General features: G+C 38.2%; 1 protein-coding gene across 7 annotated transcripts in view; it reads right to left on the bottom strand.

The window, feature by feature from the left end:
• Positions 1-18,307, bottom strand: part of RALGAPA2 (Ral GTPase activating protein, alpha subunit 2 (catalytic)) — a 116,162-nt gene that overhangs the window by 81,426 nt on the left and 16,429 nt on the right. For 6 of the 7 annotated variants that reach the window (XR_211890.5, XM_040697756.2, XM_040697753.2 and 3 more), the window contains exons 4-12: positions 12,288-12,345; positions 9,514-9,557; positions 8,552-8,726; positions 7,904-8,019; positions 7,473-7,611; positions 6,267-6,466; positions 3,609-3,839; positions 1,258-1,431; positions 495-632 (exon numbers count right to left, since the gene is read on the bottom strand). Coding sequence is in view for 6 of the 7 variants with exons in the window: in XM_040697756.2 (XP_040553690.1) it covers positions 495-632; positions 1,258-1,431; positions 3,609-3,839; positions 6,267-6,466; positions 7,473-7,611; positions 7,904-8,019; positions 8,552-8,726; positions 9,514-9,557; positions 12,288-12,345 (1,275 nt within the window). In the remaining variant the exon portion in view is untranslated. The remainder of the gene's footprint in view (positions 1-494; positions 633-1,257; positions 1,432-3,608; positions 3,840-6,266; positions 6,467-7,472; positions 7,612-7,903; positions 8,020-8,551; positions 8,727-9,513; positions 9,558-12,287; positions 12,346-18,307) is intronic. The other variant, XM_040697754.2, reaches the window with a different exon arrangement.

Genomic DNA, 18,307 nt, shown 5'->3' with positions numbered 1-18,307 from the left:
AGGCAGGAGTGCCACTCCTCCAGCTACTCATTTCCCAACATTATACGCTTAAGTAAATACCACCATTTCCAGTGAATGAGATACAGTAATAGCATATGTACAGTTCTAATTCACAGTACCAACTGTGGGAAAAAAATACATACCTCATACCTTAAAATAGTTATTCAGGTCTGAGACATGAGCACATGGTTTAACATACATTTTTATAGTTAGAAATGAAGTTCAAATCATATCTGATGAAAACCATCAGCTCCTTGTAGTTTCTTTCCTTAATTTCAGAAAGACCTTAATCTAAGCTCTTAAACTAAAATAGGAAATTATAGTTTCTGCAAGCCAGAGGAGTATTATTTTCAGTAACGCTAGCCTAGAATCCTCCCAAAATGTTCTAATTTGGAAATCAACATAAAATCTAATATGCCTAATATGACTGTACTAGAATGCGTAGTATAAGTTACGTGACTCTTACAGCCTTGTAACCTTTCAACACAGCACACCTGTAATGCAGCTTGAGCACCAGCTTTCACATTTTTGTCCTCATCTTCTAATACACATCCTCTGTTAACAGCACTGGTAAAGGAGTACGTTCTTCCCCAGCTGGATGAGCGCTTATGTCCTGAATGGTCAGAGGAAAGCTTTCAAAAACATCACTCAGTTAGTGACCAGGGAGAAAGGAAAACATCCACATTTATTCAAAATCAATTAAAACAGCAAAAGCAATAGTCACTGATTGTAGTACATGTGAACTCATGCCTGGAATAACTACAAATCCTGATTTTACAACTCAACCATCTTTCTCAGTATAACACAATTTCTATGTAAGTAGCTTTGAATGTGAACGACAAAGTCAATATTTACTACAGTGAACATGAAGATAATGTGATGTCACAGAATTTTTACTTACAATTTAAGTTCCTAGAGTTACAGATCCAAAGTCTGGACAGAGTATATGCAAATTAGTGCATATTTTCAAGTTCTCAAGTAATTACCACCACTTCCATTAAGTTCTTGCTACCATATCTCTATAGGCAAGGAATAATGAAGAAAGTTGTATTTTTCAAAGAGCTGCAATCTTTCTTTGCACACAGTAAGGCCTACCAAACATTCAGTGATGATTTATACTTCTGGTCCTCAGATGTAGCACTTTTTAATCTTGATTTCCCACATAATTTAAATTTTTACTCACTTTCAAAGCAAGTTTAAGAGATAAATAACATATTGCAGGGAGACAGAATAATGTAAATAACACTGATAGCATACATGTTTACCATCCGTTTGCGCTGATGAATCCTCTAAGCCGATAACAGCATCCTCACTGTTTTCCTTTTTGTCTGGCTCCTCCATGAACACAGGCTTCTCCTGCAGTATCCACTTTCGATACACCTTAACCACTTTCCGTGTTGCAGATATATCAGAGGAAGGCAACAAAAATGCCTAAATTTAAAGTTAACTGATTTTACTGGATATATGGGGCATAGAAATCCTTGCATATACAAACATACACATGAATCATCATCACCCATAAATAACACAGATCAAAAATAAAGTAAGGAAACATGTTTTACATCTGTACAAGGAGTTACAGTTAATGAACGACATAGGTATATATATTCACCTGTGTGGGATCTCACAATTCTGTAACTATTAATTCCAAATGATTTCCACGTTGTATTTGTTCAGACAGCCACAAAGAGGTGCTTTTGCTCTCTGTCAGCTCTCTAAATTAACATGAATTCATCACACAGTAATTATTAGGCATAGAGATCCAGAAGACTTAAACTTGGGTTCTACCCTACACTTTTAGAAGCTTCAAATTGCATCGCCAGTATAGGATATGAAAGTGTGGGCAGAGACAAGACATTAAACTGTGATGAGAACAGCAGTGATTGGCATTCAATCCTTTCTGACTCAAAGATCAACGTAACGAACTTATTTTCAACATGCTACCCCATGTCAGTATTTCTAACCATTCTGGAAAGATGCTCACTGTGAGAGCCTTCACAGGCAAAACTGCCTGTTTCCCCATGTTTCTGGAGATCTTGGGCATTTAAAAAAATACAGGAATGTGTGTTAGACTCTTGCAGTATTATAATCTTGAGAAACTACACGCTCACTAAACTGTAGGTGATGTCTACCATATTCTTAATGGCTAAGTACTACCCCTTGCAGTGGTACAAAGTTAGTTTGATCACAGAACATTTTAAAGACTTCTAAAAATGAAATCTAACTACACACTAGTATCAAGTATTGGAAAATCTTTGGACAACAGTGAAATGGCACAGAAACCAAGGTATAGAAACTTCATCTGGTGCCAAAATATCCATCTTATTCTGCCAAAAAAGAAAAAAATTCCTGCTTTGGTATCGTACGCATCATATTACAAACTCACTGAGAAAGACTAAAATACATTCTTCAAATTAAAAAAAAAAATCTGTTCTATGAAGAGATTACCCACTCTTCACAATTAACAGCAACAGAAGCTGTAGTAATGCATTTCAGAACACACATTCATAGCATATCTTCCTATGGTCGGTTTAGCTGCAAAAACATTACAGGGGTGTCTTGCACTACAGGGAAATCTATGCACTATATAGCACGTTTCCCTTTGTCCAGAAAACATGAAGCACAATATCCAACAGCTAGATGGAGTCTTCAACTCCTAGTCTGCAGAAATTGAAGGGTTAGCAAAATCTAGATTAAATATGCCACACAGCAAGCACGTTGTTCTCAGAGTTATGGGGAAACTGAAAAAGTCTGATGACAATTGCTAGACTGAATAGCTAGTACACAAAGTGCTTTCAGGAAGGTTGAAAAGTAGGGTAAAAAGAAAAGAAAAATAAAAACACAGAGGAATTCAGAGTGACTAGTGAGACTCCTGTAAGGGAGAGAGAAACACGGACAGGATCCAAGTGCTCTGATCTGCTTCAATTACTGGACACTGATCCTATTGAATAAAAGTGCTGCATTCTGTTAGTTTCTGCTCCCCAGAAGCCAGTTTAGTTGTACATACACTCTGATCACCAGCAGAGGGCAGCATACCACAGTGGTTCTCAACACACAAAATCACTCCTTCCTGTCACAATGACATCCATCTCACAAAAAGCACTAGTACAAGGAGCTCCTTAACTGTGTCACACAGAACACTTCTCAATAAAGCATGCACGCTCACTCTGCTGCTGGAGGGTGTCTCCTATAAATTTATGTGACCTGGAACTGCTGTTTCAACCAATTTCTACCATGACAACATAGCAAAAGAAGGCTAGATATTTACAGTAATGTACACATGTATTTTTATCTCGAACAATTGAAGATATATCAAAATAAAGAAAACACTAGCAGAAGCAATCAATAATGACTTTGAACACACACAAAGAATTTTACTAGTTCAAATCTAAGTGGCCATCTAGTACCAGCAAAGTTTCAGTTCCTATAAAAATTTTTAATTCTATAGTTGAAATTAGGCCTAGAAAAGCCTCCCAGATAAAAGAGCGCTGGTGTGATTAGCATCAATGTTAGATCAGTTACCTGATCTGTAGCCCTCACAGTGTTCTTTCCAATAACCATGACATTTCTTAAAAATTACATAATGGCAGCTGCCCAAGCACATTTACCTGCCGGAACACCTCATTAACAAAGTTAACGTATCCTCGAGTGGACAAGAGGATCCGCTGCACCATCTCATAGACAGTCCGATGCTGCTCTTCGATGCTGCAGAGGCTTGAATTACTGAGCCGTCGGTCAGACAACGTGCTGCTATTGGAATGGCTTCTCTCCTGCTCGCTTGCGTAAGACACGCTGGTTTCCAGTTCAGGGTTTTTATCTTGGTTTACAACACCAACAGTCTACCCATAAGAAAAGATACAGCTAATTAAATTACTGAAACGCTGCATGCCAAAAATCTGTGATACTTACTCAGAACTCAAGACAGCAGCATTCATTTTCACATAGCACACAGGCATCCCAGCAATCAGGAGGTGCAATTTTCTATCTACTTTTTGATACAAGAAGGAATTTGGTCCTATATGCTATACGATGCATAGTTCCTATGAGTCCCCTGAAGCCCAGAACAGCTGACTGACTTGTCTGCTCCCCAAGAAAGAAAGATGAAGGGGTATAGTGGTGGGACTGGAGGGCTGACAGGCACAAGGGAGAAGCAGCTCCAAGTCCACTGGATTTTTGAGAAAAGAAAGATCACATCACTATACACGGCGCATATTCTTGGACATTATTATTCCTGACAGCTCTTTGTCAGATATTGTTCTGGCGTGGCATTGCATTTATTTTGCAACATTTCATCCTGAACCATGTCTGGCTAAAATAATTCATTCAAGGGAAGACAGAGGACAAAGCCTTTGGAAGAAAGTGAATAAAACTGCATCTGAATTGCTGGACAAAGAATGCTAACTACGCTAACTGAAAGCATTACCCAAATGCAGTTTGGCTTTACATTTACTTCAATAAGGCTGCTGTCCCTTTGACAGAGAGAGCGGCAGTAACGTCTCTACCGCTTTTCATAATAAATGTACTTGTAAAACTTTGCCATGCTAATGAGGCACCAGGCTACAGGCACTGAAGTTTCTAACAGCTAGGAAGTCAACACGTGCCAAAAGCTGACGCTCGGCTTCAGCTTAGTGATAACTTCTACAAGGTTCCATTCTGAAGGCAGTAATATCTTTACATAGCCTAAATATCTAATTGGTGTCAATAGTCTATAAAAGTCAGTGAAAATATTTCATTTTCCAGGCTATGCCTTTTGCAATGGCACTGCACGTATTTAGGCAGAAGGTGGAAATTCCAATGAGAATGAAAAGGTTACTAAAAAGCACCTTAGAATCATAGAATCATAGAATCGCTAGGGTTGGAAAAGACCCACAGGATCACCCAGACCAACCATTCGCCCTTCACCAATGGTTCCCACTAAACCATGTCCCTCAACACATCATCCAAAGGCTCTTTGAACACCTCCAGGGTTGGTGACTCCACCACCTCTCTGGGCAGCCCATTACAGTGCCTGACCACCCTTTCAGAGAAGCAGTATTTCCTAACATCCAGCCTGAACCTTCCCTGGCTCAGCTTGAAGCCATTCCCTCTAGTCCTATCACTAGCCACATGAGAGTGGAGGCCAACCCCCAGCTCACTACAACCTCCCTTCAGGTACTTATAGAGAGCAATAAGGTCTCCCCTGAGCCTCCTCTTCTCCAGACTGAACAATCCCAGCTCCTTCAGCCGCTCTTCATAAGGCCTGTGCTCCAGACCCCTCACCAGCTTTGTTGCCCTCCCCTGGACACGCTCCAGGGCCTCGATGTCTTTCTTACAGTGAGGGGCCCAAAACTGGACACAGTACTCAAGGTGTGGCCTCACCAGTGCTGAGTACAGGGGGACAATTACTTCCCTGTTCCTGCTGGCCACACTATTTCTGATACAATCCAGGATGCCATTGGCCTTCTTGGCCACCTGGGCACACTGCTGGCTCATGTTCAGTCTAGCGTCAATCAACACCCCCAGGTCCATTTCCTCTACACAGTCTTCCAGCCACTCAGCCCCAAGCCTGTAGCGTTGCCTGGGGTTATTGTGGCCAAAGTGCAGGACCCGGCATTTGGTCTTGTTGAATCACATCCCTACCTTCAGTAGGTAAGCTACACTTTGCCCTTCTAAGGTTTCAAAACTCTTCAGTGAAGAATTTCAAAATTAACATGAAAATATGCAGTTTGATTTTCACAGCTAGTGAATGTTTTTCCATTCAAGCCAGATTTGACACTGACCATTCAATTCAAGAGAAAAATATAAAACAGATTTTTAGTGGGAAGCTAGAGAGTCTCTTAAAACAATTTATTTCCACAAAATTCATGTTAAACCCCTAATCCTACAGAAACCTCAACCAGAATTTAAAAGTGAAACATTTTTCTAGTATCTCATTGTAAACAGCTGCTATAATCAAGAGGAAAACAAAACAGCTTTTGATGTTACTGGGAAATGGTCTGTGCCTCAAGTAAGTTTGACAGCTTACAGATGAAATTCCAAAAGTCCAAAGATAATAGCAGTGAAATCTGGTAAGGCAAAGAGATACGAGAAAAAAAATGTAGTTAATTACTTAAGAGATTCCCTTGGAGACTCCCTCCTTCATAAAAGGAAAAATAATCAATTTACAAGTATATCAGTTATTCATTTGAGGATTGCATTTCTTTCTTGCTGCAGCTGTCAGCGCACTGCGATCACCTGCAAGGTTTCTAGCACATCCAAAGAGAAAAAAGGTAAACTTCAAAGCACACCTGAATAATTTTAGGGAGCATTTCTCCTCCATTTTTTGTATGCTGAACAGCAGTTAAGTATTTCTTTTCAAGAAAGAAAGTAACGAGCCACTTAATAAATACAACTCGAGCTGCCATATATGGAATTTTTGTGCTATAGACATTTTCATTGTTTCGTGTTGCAGTAACATATACAGGTCTTGGTCTTGTATCAGGAATATCTGGTGAGACAAAAAGAGAAAATACAGAGAAAATCTAGTCTTAACAAACTGTACTTGCTTCCAAACTGTTAAAATGCATAGAACATGTCACCAGCACTTTTTCCATGTGTAATCACAGATGCAATGACTGACCACTTTTATTATTTAACACTTGTATTAATAACTTTACTACTTCTAAAGAAAAATAAGAACACAAAAGCACAAATCCTTCATGAAGACTATAATTTCTATTAAGGCAAAAGAAAGGAAAGCAAAAGAGAAGAGCTGCAAAGAGTAAGACAAGATCCAAGACAAACATGAGTCTACAACATAAATTGAGTCTATAAATTTCCCTGGGTCTTATTAGTAAGGTAAAATGAGAAAGAGAAGGTGACTCAGGAACACTCAGTGAAAAGATTAAGAAGGACACTTAGCACATGGGAAACAGATGTTAGCTCAGGTGTAAAGTGCACTGCACAAGCTGAAATGAAAGAGAGAACATGCATGGGAAGAAAGTGGAAGAATGCCAAATAGAGATAGGTTGGGTCACAATTAACACAGATGCTTAGATTTGGGGGGGAAAAATCACTTGTACACAGCTGAAATACCGGGAAGGATTGTGTTCCAGCTGTGAACATGACTGAAGTGGCACTGAGGTGAATTCAGACGCTAAGAGCAAATTGCAAAGACAGGAGTTAGAAGTCACAGGAAGGAAGGGAGGAGTGACAAAGAGGCTGTAGTGTATCAGGTGAGCGTTAACAACCCTGCTCCTATTGACTCTAATACATAATTCAGTAGAATATTAGGAGAAAGTCAAAGGAAAATGTGAGCATTACTGAAATAACATGCTTTTAATTCTAGAGAAGTACTTCTTATGGATGCTTCTAGCAACACAAACTGAGCTCGTTTATTTCACAGCTACAACTCCGTTTCCTTTTGATGCTTTTGATGCTCATTTTTTCTGTTTAAGGAAGCAAGGACTCTTTTTTTTTTTTTAATTACTTACAAGACAAAACTTACTACTTACCTAGAACAGGTTTGTAGAGGTTAGTTTGTTTTGTAAAAGACGGAAACAAGTGTGGAAGGTAGTATTTTCTGAACAAGGTAAAGAGAAACTTGAAACCAGTGTCTTGGTTCTCCTTATTCTTCCACTCCAAGCTTGCAGCCTTTGCCACAGAATTAAAAAGGAAGAAATAAAAAGCTTGAAGATCATGTTCTATACTGATAGTCAATTCCCTGTTGATGACAAAATGTTGCTCTACTTAATGAGAAAGATGAACAGCTGCACTTGAACAAGAGGGATGAAAAAACAACAGCCCCAAATTTATTTACTTTTTTAGAAAGCTCAGTAAGAATATGAAATACTACCTTGAAGGACATGAAGCATGTCAGAGAAAGAAAGCTCATTAGAACACAATCCTCCCAGTATGAATAGTTAAAAACATACATCCTCCGCACCTGAATTACCATATATTTTAATAGTAACTGAAGAAAATAGCAGGTTTGGTCTTCCGCAATTTTCTCTCCAGAGACAGCTGGCAAAAGTGGGGTAATTTCTTCTGGAAAAATCTTAGCTAGAATAAAGAGAAAATGCTTTAATCACAGAAAACCTGAAAATAATGAAATAAATAACATTCTCTATAAAAAGATCAATTTGCTAATAATTACTAATGTGCAAAAAGTTGTGCAAAGCCAAAACTGTTTGGATTTCCTGCGTTTTCCCAGATACCTTCACAGATAGCTGAGGACAGGACCAACCTTTGATTTTAGTGCAGTCTGGAAGGATTAACACAAGCAGTTGCTGCAGGTTAACGAATAAGTTGTAAATCTACACAGTACCTTATTTTGCAGTAAGGTGTTCATATAGCCTCACCTCAATATTAAAAAAAACAACAAAACTGTTCTTAACTTAGAATGACAAAACTTGAAGGCCTTAATGCTGCACGAATGTCAACAGCCTGACAAATGCAGACCACCTCTGAGCTACAAAGACAAACAGGATCAAGCACACGGCACTGTCCCTGCAAGCAGCTTTCCAGGTTCACAGTGACTTGAGAGAAAGGGAGAAGGTGAAACACCCAGCACAGAAATTGTTAGTTTACTCACCATCTGGTGAATTAGGAGGACTAATGACGTTATCTAGTGTACAGGGACCTCGTGAGGACATAACGGGTGGAAACCCAGGCACAAGGCATGCAAATATTAATATCTGCTCTTCTGTACAGTTAGTCTGAAGTGCTTGAAGCCAGAGAAGAAACAGACGGATTCCTTCACATCTTATCTACAAGGGGATGATTTTGTAGAAAAACATATAAAAACAAATTTGAAAGCACAGTAACAATGTCAAGTAGTTAAGAAAGTGTATGACAAGCACATTGATTCCAATCCAGTGCTAGTGAGTCTTTTGGTCTTGGCATAAATAATCCTACTGCTAATTTAATAAGAGCAGAGAAGGGTGAGTGTGAGCTGTACCAAGACAGCAGCACTCCAAGAAGAGTGTATGATGGCCCCAACCTCCATTGGAGGACAAGGAGCTGACCTGCTTCTGTCCTACCAATTACAGAATCCCAGCTCCATGCACATTAAGGCAAGCTGCTGTCCTCAACATGAGCAGGACCAGAAGATCCCCAAGAAAACAGAGATGCAACAAAACCACTCAAAGCCGAGTATTCTGTAAGTATCCTTTTTTCTTTCTCATTAACAAGATCCAATTTTGATTTTAGTCATTTCTTTGGAGTAACAAAAATGGATTTAAAACTATTAAGCAAAACAAGAAACCTATACATGTAATACAGTACACTTCACGCCAGAGAGATCTGAAAAAATGAAGCATTAAGCAAATACGTTACTAACTTCTCCAGCTACATTTACAAAGGTCACTAGAACAGCACAACTGAGGGATATGGATTTTAAAATAGCCTACAGTTACAATCCTAAATCTTGTAATTAAAAGGTGAATGGAAAAGCCCAGTGATATGAAAAAATGTTGATACTGACAATCTGTAAAATAATTTCTTCATACAAATTAAATGACAAAGAAATAAGAACACATCATGGAAGAGAGATACCTTAAGAGAGTTTCCAGTGTGCAAAAGTTTCTTCAAAATCGACCCTGGATTAGGAAGATGAAACAAGCACATATCAGATGTTAAGATGCTTTTTAAAAAAGCACTACAGAAAAGGCTACTTTGATGCTATTTCCTCTACTATCACTGCAATGATCTTCAAAAAACATGAAAACCTCTGGGGGGTAAAAAGCAAAATGACAGGCATGATACTAGTGTCTAGTTAAAAAAAGAAACAACAGCCAAACAGCTACTGAAACTGCAAAGTATTTTGATTCACGTTTAAAAACACCAGGTGAACTGCTTGTTCCAATTGCCTGACTTCAAGTCAGAGTGATCTCACATATCAAACTCTTCAGTTAAAAATGTTTTTAACCAAATTCCTCGCAAAATAACACAATGTAGAACTCAGCTGCTATTTCACCTGGTTTTGAGAATTAGAGCCTTACTTAAATGTGACCCTTTGAGATCTCTCCATCCCAAAATTTTAGATGGAAGTTACTAACTTATATAACAAATGAGTATTAGCACACATGAACATCAAGCAAAAAAGCAAAGTTTGAGGTGCACTTTAAATAACTACACTCAAATTTTGTAGCTCATTTATCGAACACAGCTATAAATTTATCCAAATACAACTATTTGAAGGGAGCCAGAACACAAATCCATTAGCTCTAAGGCAACAGCCTAAAAGTTATTTTTTCTAGACTCATTCAGATGAAATGGAAGTAAAGTGGTCAAGCAGACGTCTCCTTTTATTTTTCTCAGTGCTAACTGGAAATGTGACAACAGCCCTTTCCTTGACCTTCACCTTCCACTCATTATTTCTTTTGCAACAGCAAATACACTGTTGGGACAAAAACATTACAGCTGATGAAACGGTGCAGGAAACCAAACCAAGCAACCAACAAAAAAGAGCTATAACGAAGAAATACATCCCTTTGCTCCCCTCCCAAAGCAGCATAATCTGTCCAATTTACTTCAACAAACAGCGAAAGAAAATACTGTGATCACCTTGGAAGCATTCAGAAACAGAATTTTCACAGTTGTAATGAATCAAAGCAGCTTAGTTCAGAGGACATCATCAAATTAAACTACTTCAGTGGACTGCAAGTTGTTTGGACTATCAGAGTAAAAGTATTTTCCTCTCACTTGACTCTGTAATTTATTCAGTCTGGTCAAATGAGGAAAATAAAGTTTTCTTTGTCTCCTGTACATGATCACGAGGTTAAAAGGGAATATTTAAATAATTAGAAAGTTAACTGCTTTCAAAATAAAGACAGATGAACAATTTTCCCAATAGCATTCTTAGAACCTGATTTTAAGATATACCTGAAATACCCATAATATCTACTGAAAAACTCACCAACAAAAGCTCAGAAAACTGTATTTTCAATGTTCAAGAGTGACCCAACCTGTTAGATTCTTATTACTGTAATGCTTTAAGGTGAACAACTAGCAGAATATCAAGTTTTAAGCCAAGCCCTCTAAGCGTCTTAACTAAGTTGCCAACTCTTATTATTTTCTTTTTAGGCAATGTTCAGTTCTATGCTTATGAAGACTTCTGCAAAATACCTGCTTGTGAACAGACAGAATGGACAGGAAGCTAAGGAAAAAAAGGCCGAGCTTTACCAGCTCCTTTTCCTGGGCTCCTCCTATTCCCTTCCTTGCTCCAGAAGCCAGAGTACATATTGCAAATATCGTGGAGTGCAGATAAAGAATGGAGAGCCTCTTGGTTTGACCAAGCAAATGCCATCCACAGGTTCTTGTGCCTGAAATGGCCAGTGTCAATTGGCTTGGCAACTCCTCCACTGAATGAAGGATCCATGAAAGACAGCTGGGGCCAGACTGGCAGAAGTGCTGTGTATTCAGAATCCCACATACAAGGCCAACAAGACTGTGGGCACTCAAAGTTATTTAAAAAAACAAGTAGTTTAAATTTTTGTCCTTTATTTCTTTGTTTCACTGTTCCAACTCTGAAACAGAAACTCCACTTTTAGTTCTCACAGATTGTGGTAACTGAGTGCTTCACAAATGTTAATGAATTAAAATGTACAGAGCACAATGTCACAGGGCTGTCACAGAAGAAATTAAACACTTATGTGACGTAGCAGCCCAATGGTTCACATTTAGTGTAACTTGTGCTCAACTGCTCAACGGTCACCAATGGAAAGCAGAAATGTATCAGAATATATTTCCAAAAGGAGATGAAGATCAACAGCATGTATATCTAGGCAAAGAACAATTTTTACTGCTACAAATTTGTGAGCATATCTTGTATGTGATCACCTGTGAAAGACTTCACAATGCAAATTTGCAAGAGAGCAAACAGAGATTCCACAACCCTTCTCAATCTTTATTTTTGGACTTAGTCTCTGAATGCAAGTGGAGACCTAATTAGGAAAAGGTGTACTGGTTTAGATCCCTCACCATTTTGATGCCCTAAGAGCTATGAAAGAGACGAAAGGGAAGAGGACCACAGTAAATCCAAGAATACAAAAACTCCAGGAGCTTTTATGGAAAAATAGAAGTGAAGCAAGCAATCAAAACCACACAAAACAAAGAACACACAGAGCTATTTTGGCAGGTAAAAAGATTTTCCAGATGTTTCAGGAATTTTCAGATGCAAATCTCACATATAAGTACCATCTGTGTGTTGGGCAAAACTATGTCATTCTGTGGTTTAAAGGACCTGTAGAACCAGCAAAGAGATTACAGAAAACACATATTTTATTTTTACTAGGACATTTTAACATTTTTAAACCATTCCTTCTTACCTATACTGCGAAAATGCCATCGATAAAAAATCCTCTCAGGTAGCAGTTGCAATATTTTCTGCAGGAAAGAAAACTAAATAGTTAAATTTCCCATAATAAACTGTCTCATTCAGAGGATACACATAAACTAATACACAAAACATAAATGAAATGGTCATATATAGGGAGAGAAAACACAACAGAAAGCAGATAGCTATAATAATTAGAACTCTTTGCCATTACTTACTCCCTTGTTACATAGGAAGATGCTTGGAATGATTCTAAATAAATGCCATAGCACTGGCGTGAGCTTCTTTCCCCTTCCCCCTCTCCTGGAATGCCCTAGCATTTCAGAATATAAACTCATTTCTAATGAAGACGTTACAGATAGAATTTCCTTCTAAGAGGCTCACTTTGGGTTACATTTTTCTGAAGTGTCTGGTAATAACTACTGTTAGATTGATACAGTCCAGATTTTGAGATTGGGTGGCTTAGGTCTGCCTTTTCATCAGCTAATGGGGTCTATCTCCCGGCTCAGGCAGAGATGAGCAGCAGGGCAGTTATTTTTACCGTGAGATGATTTACCTGTGTTTTCAGCCTGAGTGAAACCGAGCCAAATTACACAAAGCTAGCCTAATTTAATTCATAGCACATGTAGTTAATAAAGCACTTATGTGGAATAATACACGGCGATCTTCCTCTGACTGATGCTAACAGAGGCAGATCAAACAAAGAAAGAGGTTTGGTCAAGCCCATTTCCCCTCACTTTTGTTACTCAACAGAGCATCCACAAAGCAAAGCAATTTAAGCATATGCTTAAGTGCTTTCCTGAATGGAGTCCTATAATATTAGTTGCAAAAAACAGTTGGGGCTACCAAACATTTTTTGTCAGCTTATTGGATCATAATGTTATTAAATAATTTGGATAAATCCAAGCTATCTGGGGGTCTAATTTTGGTAAGCGTGGCTTTTAAACAGTGTTTAAGTCAAGTTTCAAGACACTTAATATATATATGTCAGCATAATAAACTAGGACTTGATAAGTAGATGTAGTGTTAGTAGAGGAGCTGAGTTACTGACACTCAGCTTCCCAAAAGGCAAGAGAACACACGTTTTTGTACAGATTTCAGAGAAAAAATGTCTGGAACTTACATCTCTTCAGTTATTGGGATATGAAATTTAGCAGTTATATCTAAATGGGAAAATAGTTTTGACAACTTCTTTAGGAAACAAAATAAGACTGAACAATCCTACACGTGACTAGCAGTTGGAGCTTAATCATCAAACAAAATCACCAGAATAAACTTCTGCATAACGAAGAGCCATCAAGTCTTCAGAAAAACCACATGCAGGATGCACAATGAAAGACAAGTAACTTAAGCAGTGGTGACCCATTTGGTGGCCTTTTGCATGTAAAAGCTCACAAGAAGAAACAAAGCATCACAGCCAAGAAAGCAACAATTTGCATTTTAGGCAATCCTTCGGAGATGGCCTACGCATGAATCATTACTACTGTTAAAAACAATATGCTTGAGAGATGGATTACGACAACGATAAGCTGTTTATTTTTCACAACAAAGTGCTTCAGCAACTGTATACAACATTGAAAGTCACAGTCTTAAGAAGATGGAGCATTCCCTTCTCCATGGCAGAGGATGGAAGTCATGACAAGTTCACAGACTTAGGGAACCAGACCTCAGGTCATACAGACAGACTGCTCTTCCTTTACATCCACAGCACATGTTCCCCAAATAGTATTTGGCATTTCTAAAAGTGAATAGATAAATAAATCAGGTACATCCCTCTCATGTCCAAACTGTGCTCTTTTTCAGCCCTATCCCCACAGCTCTTTCCTCAGGCCTCAGGAAAAACCCAGAGAGGGGCAACCAAAGCCTCATTGACTTCAGGTACCAGAATACACCACAGGGAGAAACCTTCAAACGCCTTCACTTTTATCACAGAAACAAATAAATAAATGCACTTTATTTCTATTTCTTTTACGTCAATATAAGAAGCACGGCAACCATCACAGCAACACAGGCTGCCCTAAGCAAGATACCTTCAGCTTGTCCTTAGATAGAAACTCTCTCATTTGTTTCAAAACACTAACTTCTGAGAACCAATTGGGTTACATTTCTAAAGAATTGAGCATTTCTGTATAAATAAAAAAATACACCCAGAAAATATGTCAATTTCACTGAATAAATCTGAAACATACTTAAAACACCAGGCCTGCCATATTCACTTGTTATTAGCAAAAACTTGGGGAAATAATCTGATGACGTACAAACGTTTTCCTTAGCTGCAAGAAGAAACAATACTCATTTCCCAAATAGCTTTAGCAATGTTCTTAGAGTAATTTTTCCAGTTTGAACATCCCAAATGATCGAGAATTGAACCAAAGAACCACCTCTTGTTGGTTGTGCCTGAACACAACTAAGGGAGGCAAGCCTTCACCATGCCCTCTCAACAAGCTGCAGAGCACGTTAACTGTTATGTGGGAAAGGGCAGAGGCATGACTGCGTGCAGTACAGGCAGCACCTGGTATCTTGCAAAATTTCACCGAAACTTTGAGAGAAATTCACTTCTAGAAAGTGAACTATGATAAGGTGTAAGCTGCATAGGGTGACAATGTGTCAAAGATGCATAACTAAGACCTATTTTGAGAAAGAATATAAGAATAACTCTGGCAACTGAGCTGATTTTAAGCCACGCTCAGAGCAAACTGGGCACAAAAATACCATTGCAGAGTCTGACAACTACCAGGAAAAGCTAGATGATATTTTAAACCGCACAGTGCTGGAAGGGCAGAGGAAGAAGGAAAGAACATGCCTATGGTTTGGGCTTTTTTCCCAAAATAAATAAGTAAATAAGAATAAAATGCAGAATAAAAGCACCTTCGTCAGGTGACTGAATCAAAGCAATTTAAGGTTTGAAAAAAATAATAAGAGGACAGAAGTTCCTCCCTGGGGAAAGCTGCCATATCCCAAAATCTCCTGACACAGCAAAAATTGGGGCACTTCAGTTGTTTCTCACACCTTTCTCTGTTTCAGCATCTCAAAAGCAGGAAAAAATAGGGGTTCACTTTGGAAAAATGCAAAGATACACTTCATCATCTGCACAGGATGACCAAATAGTAAGGTGAAGCCATTTTAAAAATCAAATGAGGTTACTAACATCCCAGTGACTTCGGAAGATATCAGAGCTTTGGAGGAGACTGAAAGGAACAGAATTCATCTACATTCAGAGGGCACATTTGCTCCTGCAGTGCAAATATGCATTAGCATGTTTAAAGGTCTATACCATTAAACGAAAACTTCGGAGTGTTACATGCAAATTTGAAGTTAAGGCTATCACACTCTTTTAATTGGTTGTTTTCACATATGTGCACTAGTCACAAGACAAGGATAGTGCTACAGCATGACATAATATGCTGTCACGCACATGCACGGGTCGTTGTCCTTTCAACTCGGTATTTCCAAGAATATATTCTTCACTCTCCCAACCCCTGGTGTTCTCAAAAACTCATATTGCCATTTCTATAAAACAAATGATAGTTTCTTGCACTCCAGCCTAGACTTTTAGCAACACCGCTGTGAATCCAAACTGGCTATTGACATCTTGCTTGTAGTTTCTCAGTACACTAATAAGAAATATTTTAAGAAACCCCACAGTGTGAAATAATATTGCTTTTTCAGAAAACACATAGATCTATTTAATGCTTAGTGCTTTGCTGCATCTATATGGTAATCCATTATAGCACACTTGAAATAGAAATTAGGTATTACTACTGATCAACACATCAGGGTATCTGTCAGTTCTTTTAACTGATTATCCATAGTTCTTTTTCTTCCCGACTTCCTGCATGACTAGGAATAATGTTAAGTTTAAATCTTAGTTTACACAGGACGCTTGCAAGATCTCTCTCTTTATTTTAACAAAGAACAATAAAAAACACCAAGGTTTGTATTTAAACAGATTCCTCCTGACTTAACTAAAACTGCAATTTCTTTTTAAAAGGCTTTTATTTTTGCCAGCTTAGCTGAGTAATATCGTGATCGGTAGCTCTGCATCTATTGCAGCGTGCCACACTGCCCTGAAGGAGAATGCAGAGAAAGCCAAGGCTGTACCAAATCTTACACCGAAGATCCCTATGCCCTGATGTTTTCTAGCTTCACTTGCACAGAAGCGAGATGATAAGCACTGCTGCTCTGTAACACACTATGCAGAGCATCTTATTAACCAGCAACAAAATCAAATGTGTTCTTGCTGATTGAATGTGCTCTCAGAGGCGATGTCAATGACAAGTTCAGAATAGTATTCATTCCAGGGGAATGGATTCCGAGAAAAAAAATAGCTTTCCTGATACAGCCTGTACATAATGAGGAGTTCCTATTAGTCCACTGGCAGGTGTACCCACTTTAATCCATATCAAATGTAGAACAGCCCTCCTATGTCTTTATATTTAAGACTGTTTGGTGTTATCTGTACAACAGCTTCAGAAGGTTCAACTATTAAAATCTGCAATAATTTTCAATTTTTTCTGCTGTTATTCACTGATTTAGGTGAGGCCAAGAGCTCAATGAAGTTAGTATGCCTGCAGCAGTTCTACCTCCATAAAGGGAGACCCTACTTATTGTACCCATAAATTATTTATAGTTATTTGTTGAGTAAAAATATCTGCCCGAAGCAAGCAGGACACACCATACAAAAAGATAACACTAAACAAAAGATCTAAAACACTATAGAAAAAGATCTCCCAAATATACACCACGTACATTTACAATTTAAAACAGAATGCTAGAATAATATTAAGGTTATAACAATAAAAGATAAATCAACCATAATTACAGAAGAAAAAACTGAAGATGGTTCAGAAAGCTATTTTCTATGTGTTGGAAAAAAGCAATTTTATTATTATAAAAAAATAACCCCTTTTTAATCTACTGAGCTTGAGAATCAGCCAACCAAGTCTGTGACAGACAACATTTAACAGTGAAAGTTGTCATCACAGTAAGCAATAGAGCCAAGTAAAGAGCTGGAACAGAACCTAAAACCTGGGTCTAAAGCTGAAACTCTTAATGGTAAGACAACCTACAGAGGTGGAAATTAAGCCACTTACCTGTACAGAATTGAAGATCTAAATAGTAAAAATGAAGTTACAGAAAGGGGATAATCCCAACAAATTAGAAACCACTGCCCATGGCAATAAGAACTCAATAATACCTTAATATTCCTTGCACACAATTTTACAATAACTTCTTATATTGTCCAGCTTCACTGCACAATTTAGTTCTGCAGAATTCAATTTTAATCACTTTTTTTATTCCAACCAAAACGTAGCAAGTCATTAGGAGCAACATCCTAAAACAAGCAAAGCACCCTAAGGAAATGTTAGAAATATTAGAAGAACATATTTTTGTACATCCACAAAATTAACAGCACAGCTCTAAAGCCTTCCAAAAAAAAAAAAGCTATGAATGAAAAACTACTGCACATTTCACTGATGAAGGTTTTTATGAGACTAAGCTGTGAAAAATCCCATTCTGTTTTAAGGTGCTTAACCAATGCTGCTAATTCATGCAATAATCCATTTAAAGTAGACCTACAGTGCAACCACAGAGTTCAATACTTAGTATAATCACAGCACTCTTAGTGTAGAAGGAACCAAAGCTACATATTTTTTTAACTGATTTGACTGCATTACTAGACAGCGCTAAAAAAGAAGGGTATATTCCTAAGCTGTGGTTGCGATGGTGATATCTACTGGGCACCCACCATCGCAGCAGGTGTTCCTCTGACAGATGCAGTGTATTTACTGCATATTGTCTGTAATCTACTTTTCAAAAGGGCTGCTAACAGACTACAGTCAATTATAAACCTATGCTGAATTATCATCAGCCTTTGTGGAACAAGTAACTCGTGCACATCTGCAGTAATAAATTTAGGCTATACAGCTGCTTCTGCGATCATTACATTCAGATTCTGACAGCAGACCAATCCACATCTTAATCTTCTGAGTATGTGGCCACTTGCAGTTT

The sequence above is a fragment of the Gallus gallus genome, chromosome 3, assembly GCF_016699485.2.
Source record: "Gallus gallus isolate bGalGal1 chromosome 3, bGalGal1.mat.broiler.GRCg7b, whole genome shotgun sequence".
NCBI classification, from domain to species: domain Eukaryota; kingdom Metazoa; phylum Chordata; class Aves; order Galliformes; family Phasianidae; genus Gallus; species Gallus gallus.
The sequence above is the reverse complement of the archived record's forward strand: the minus strand, read 5'-3'. Positions and strand labels throughout refer to the sequence as shown.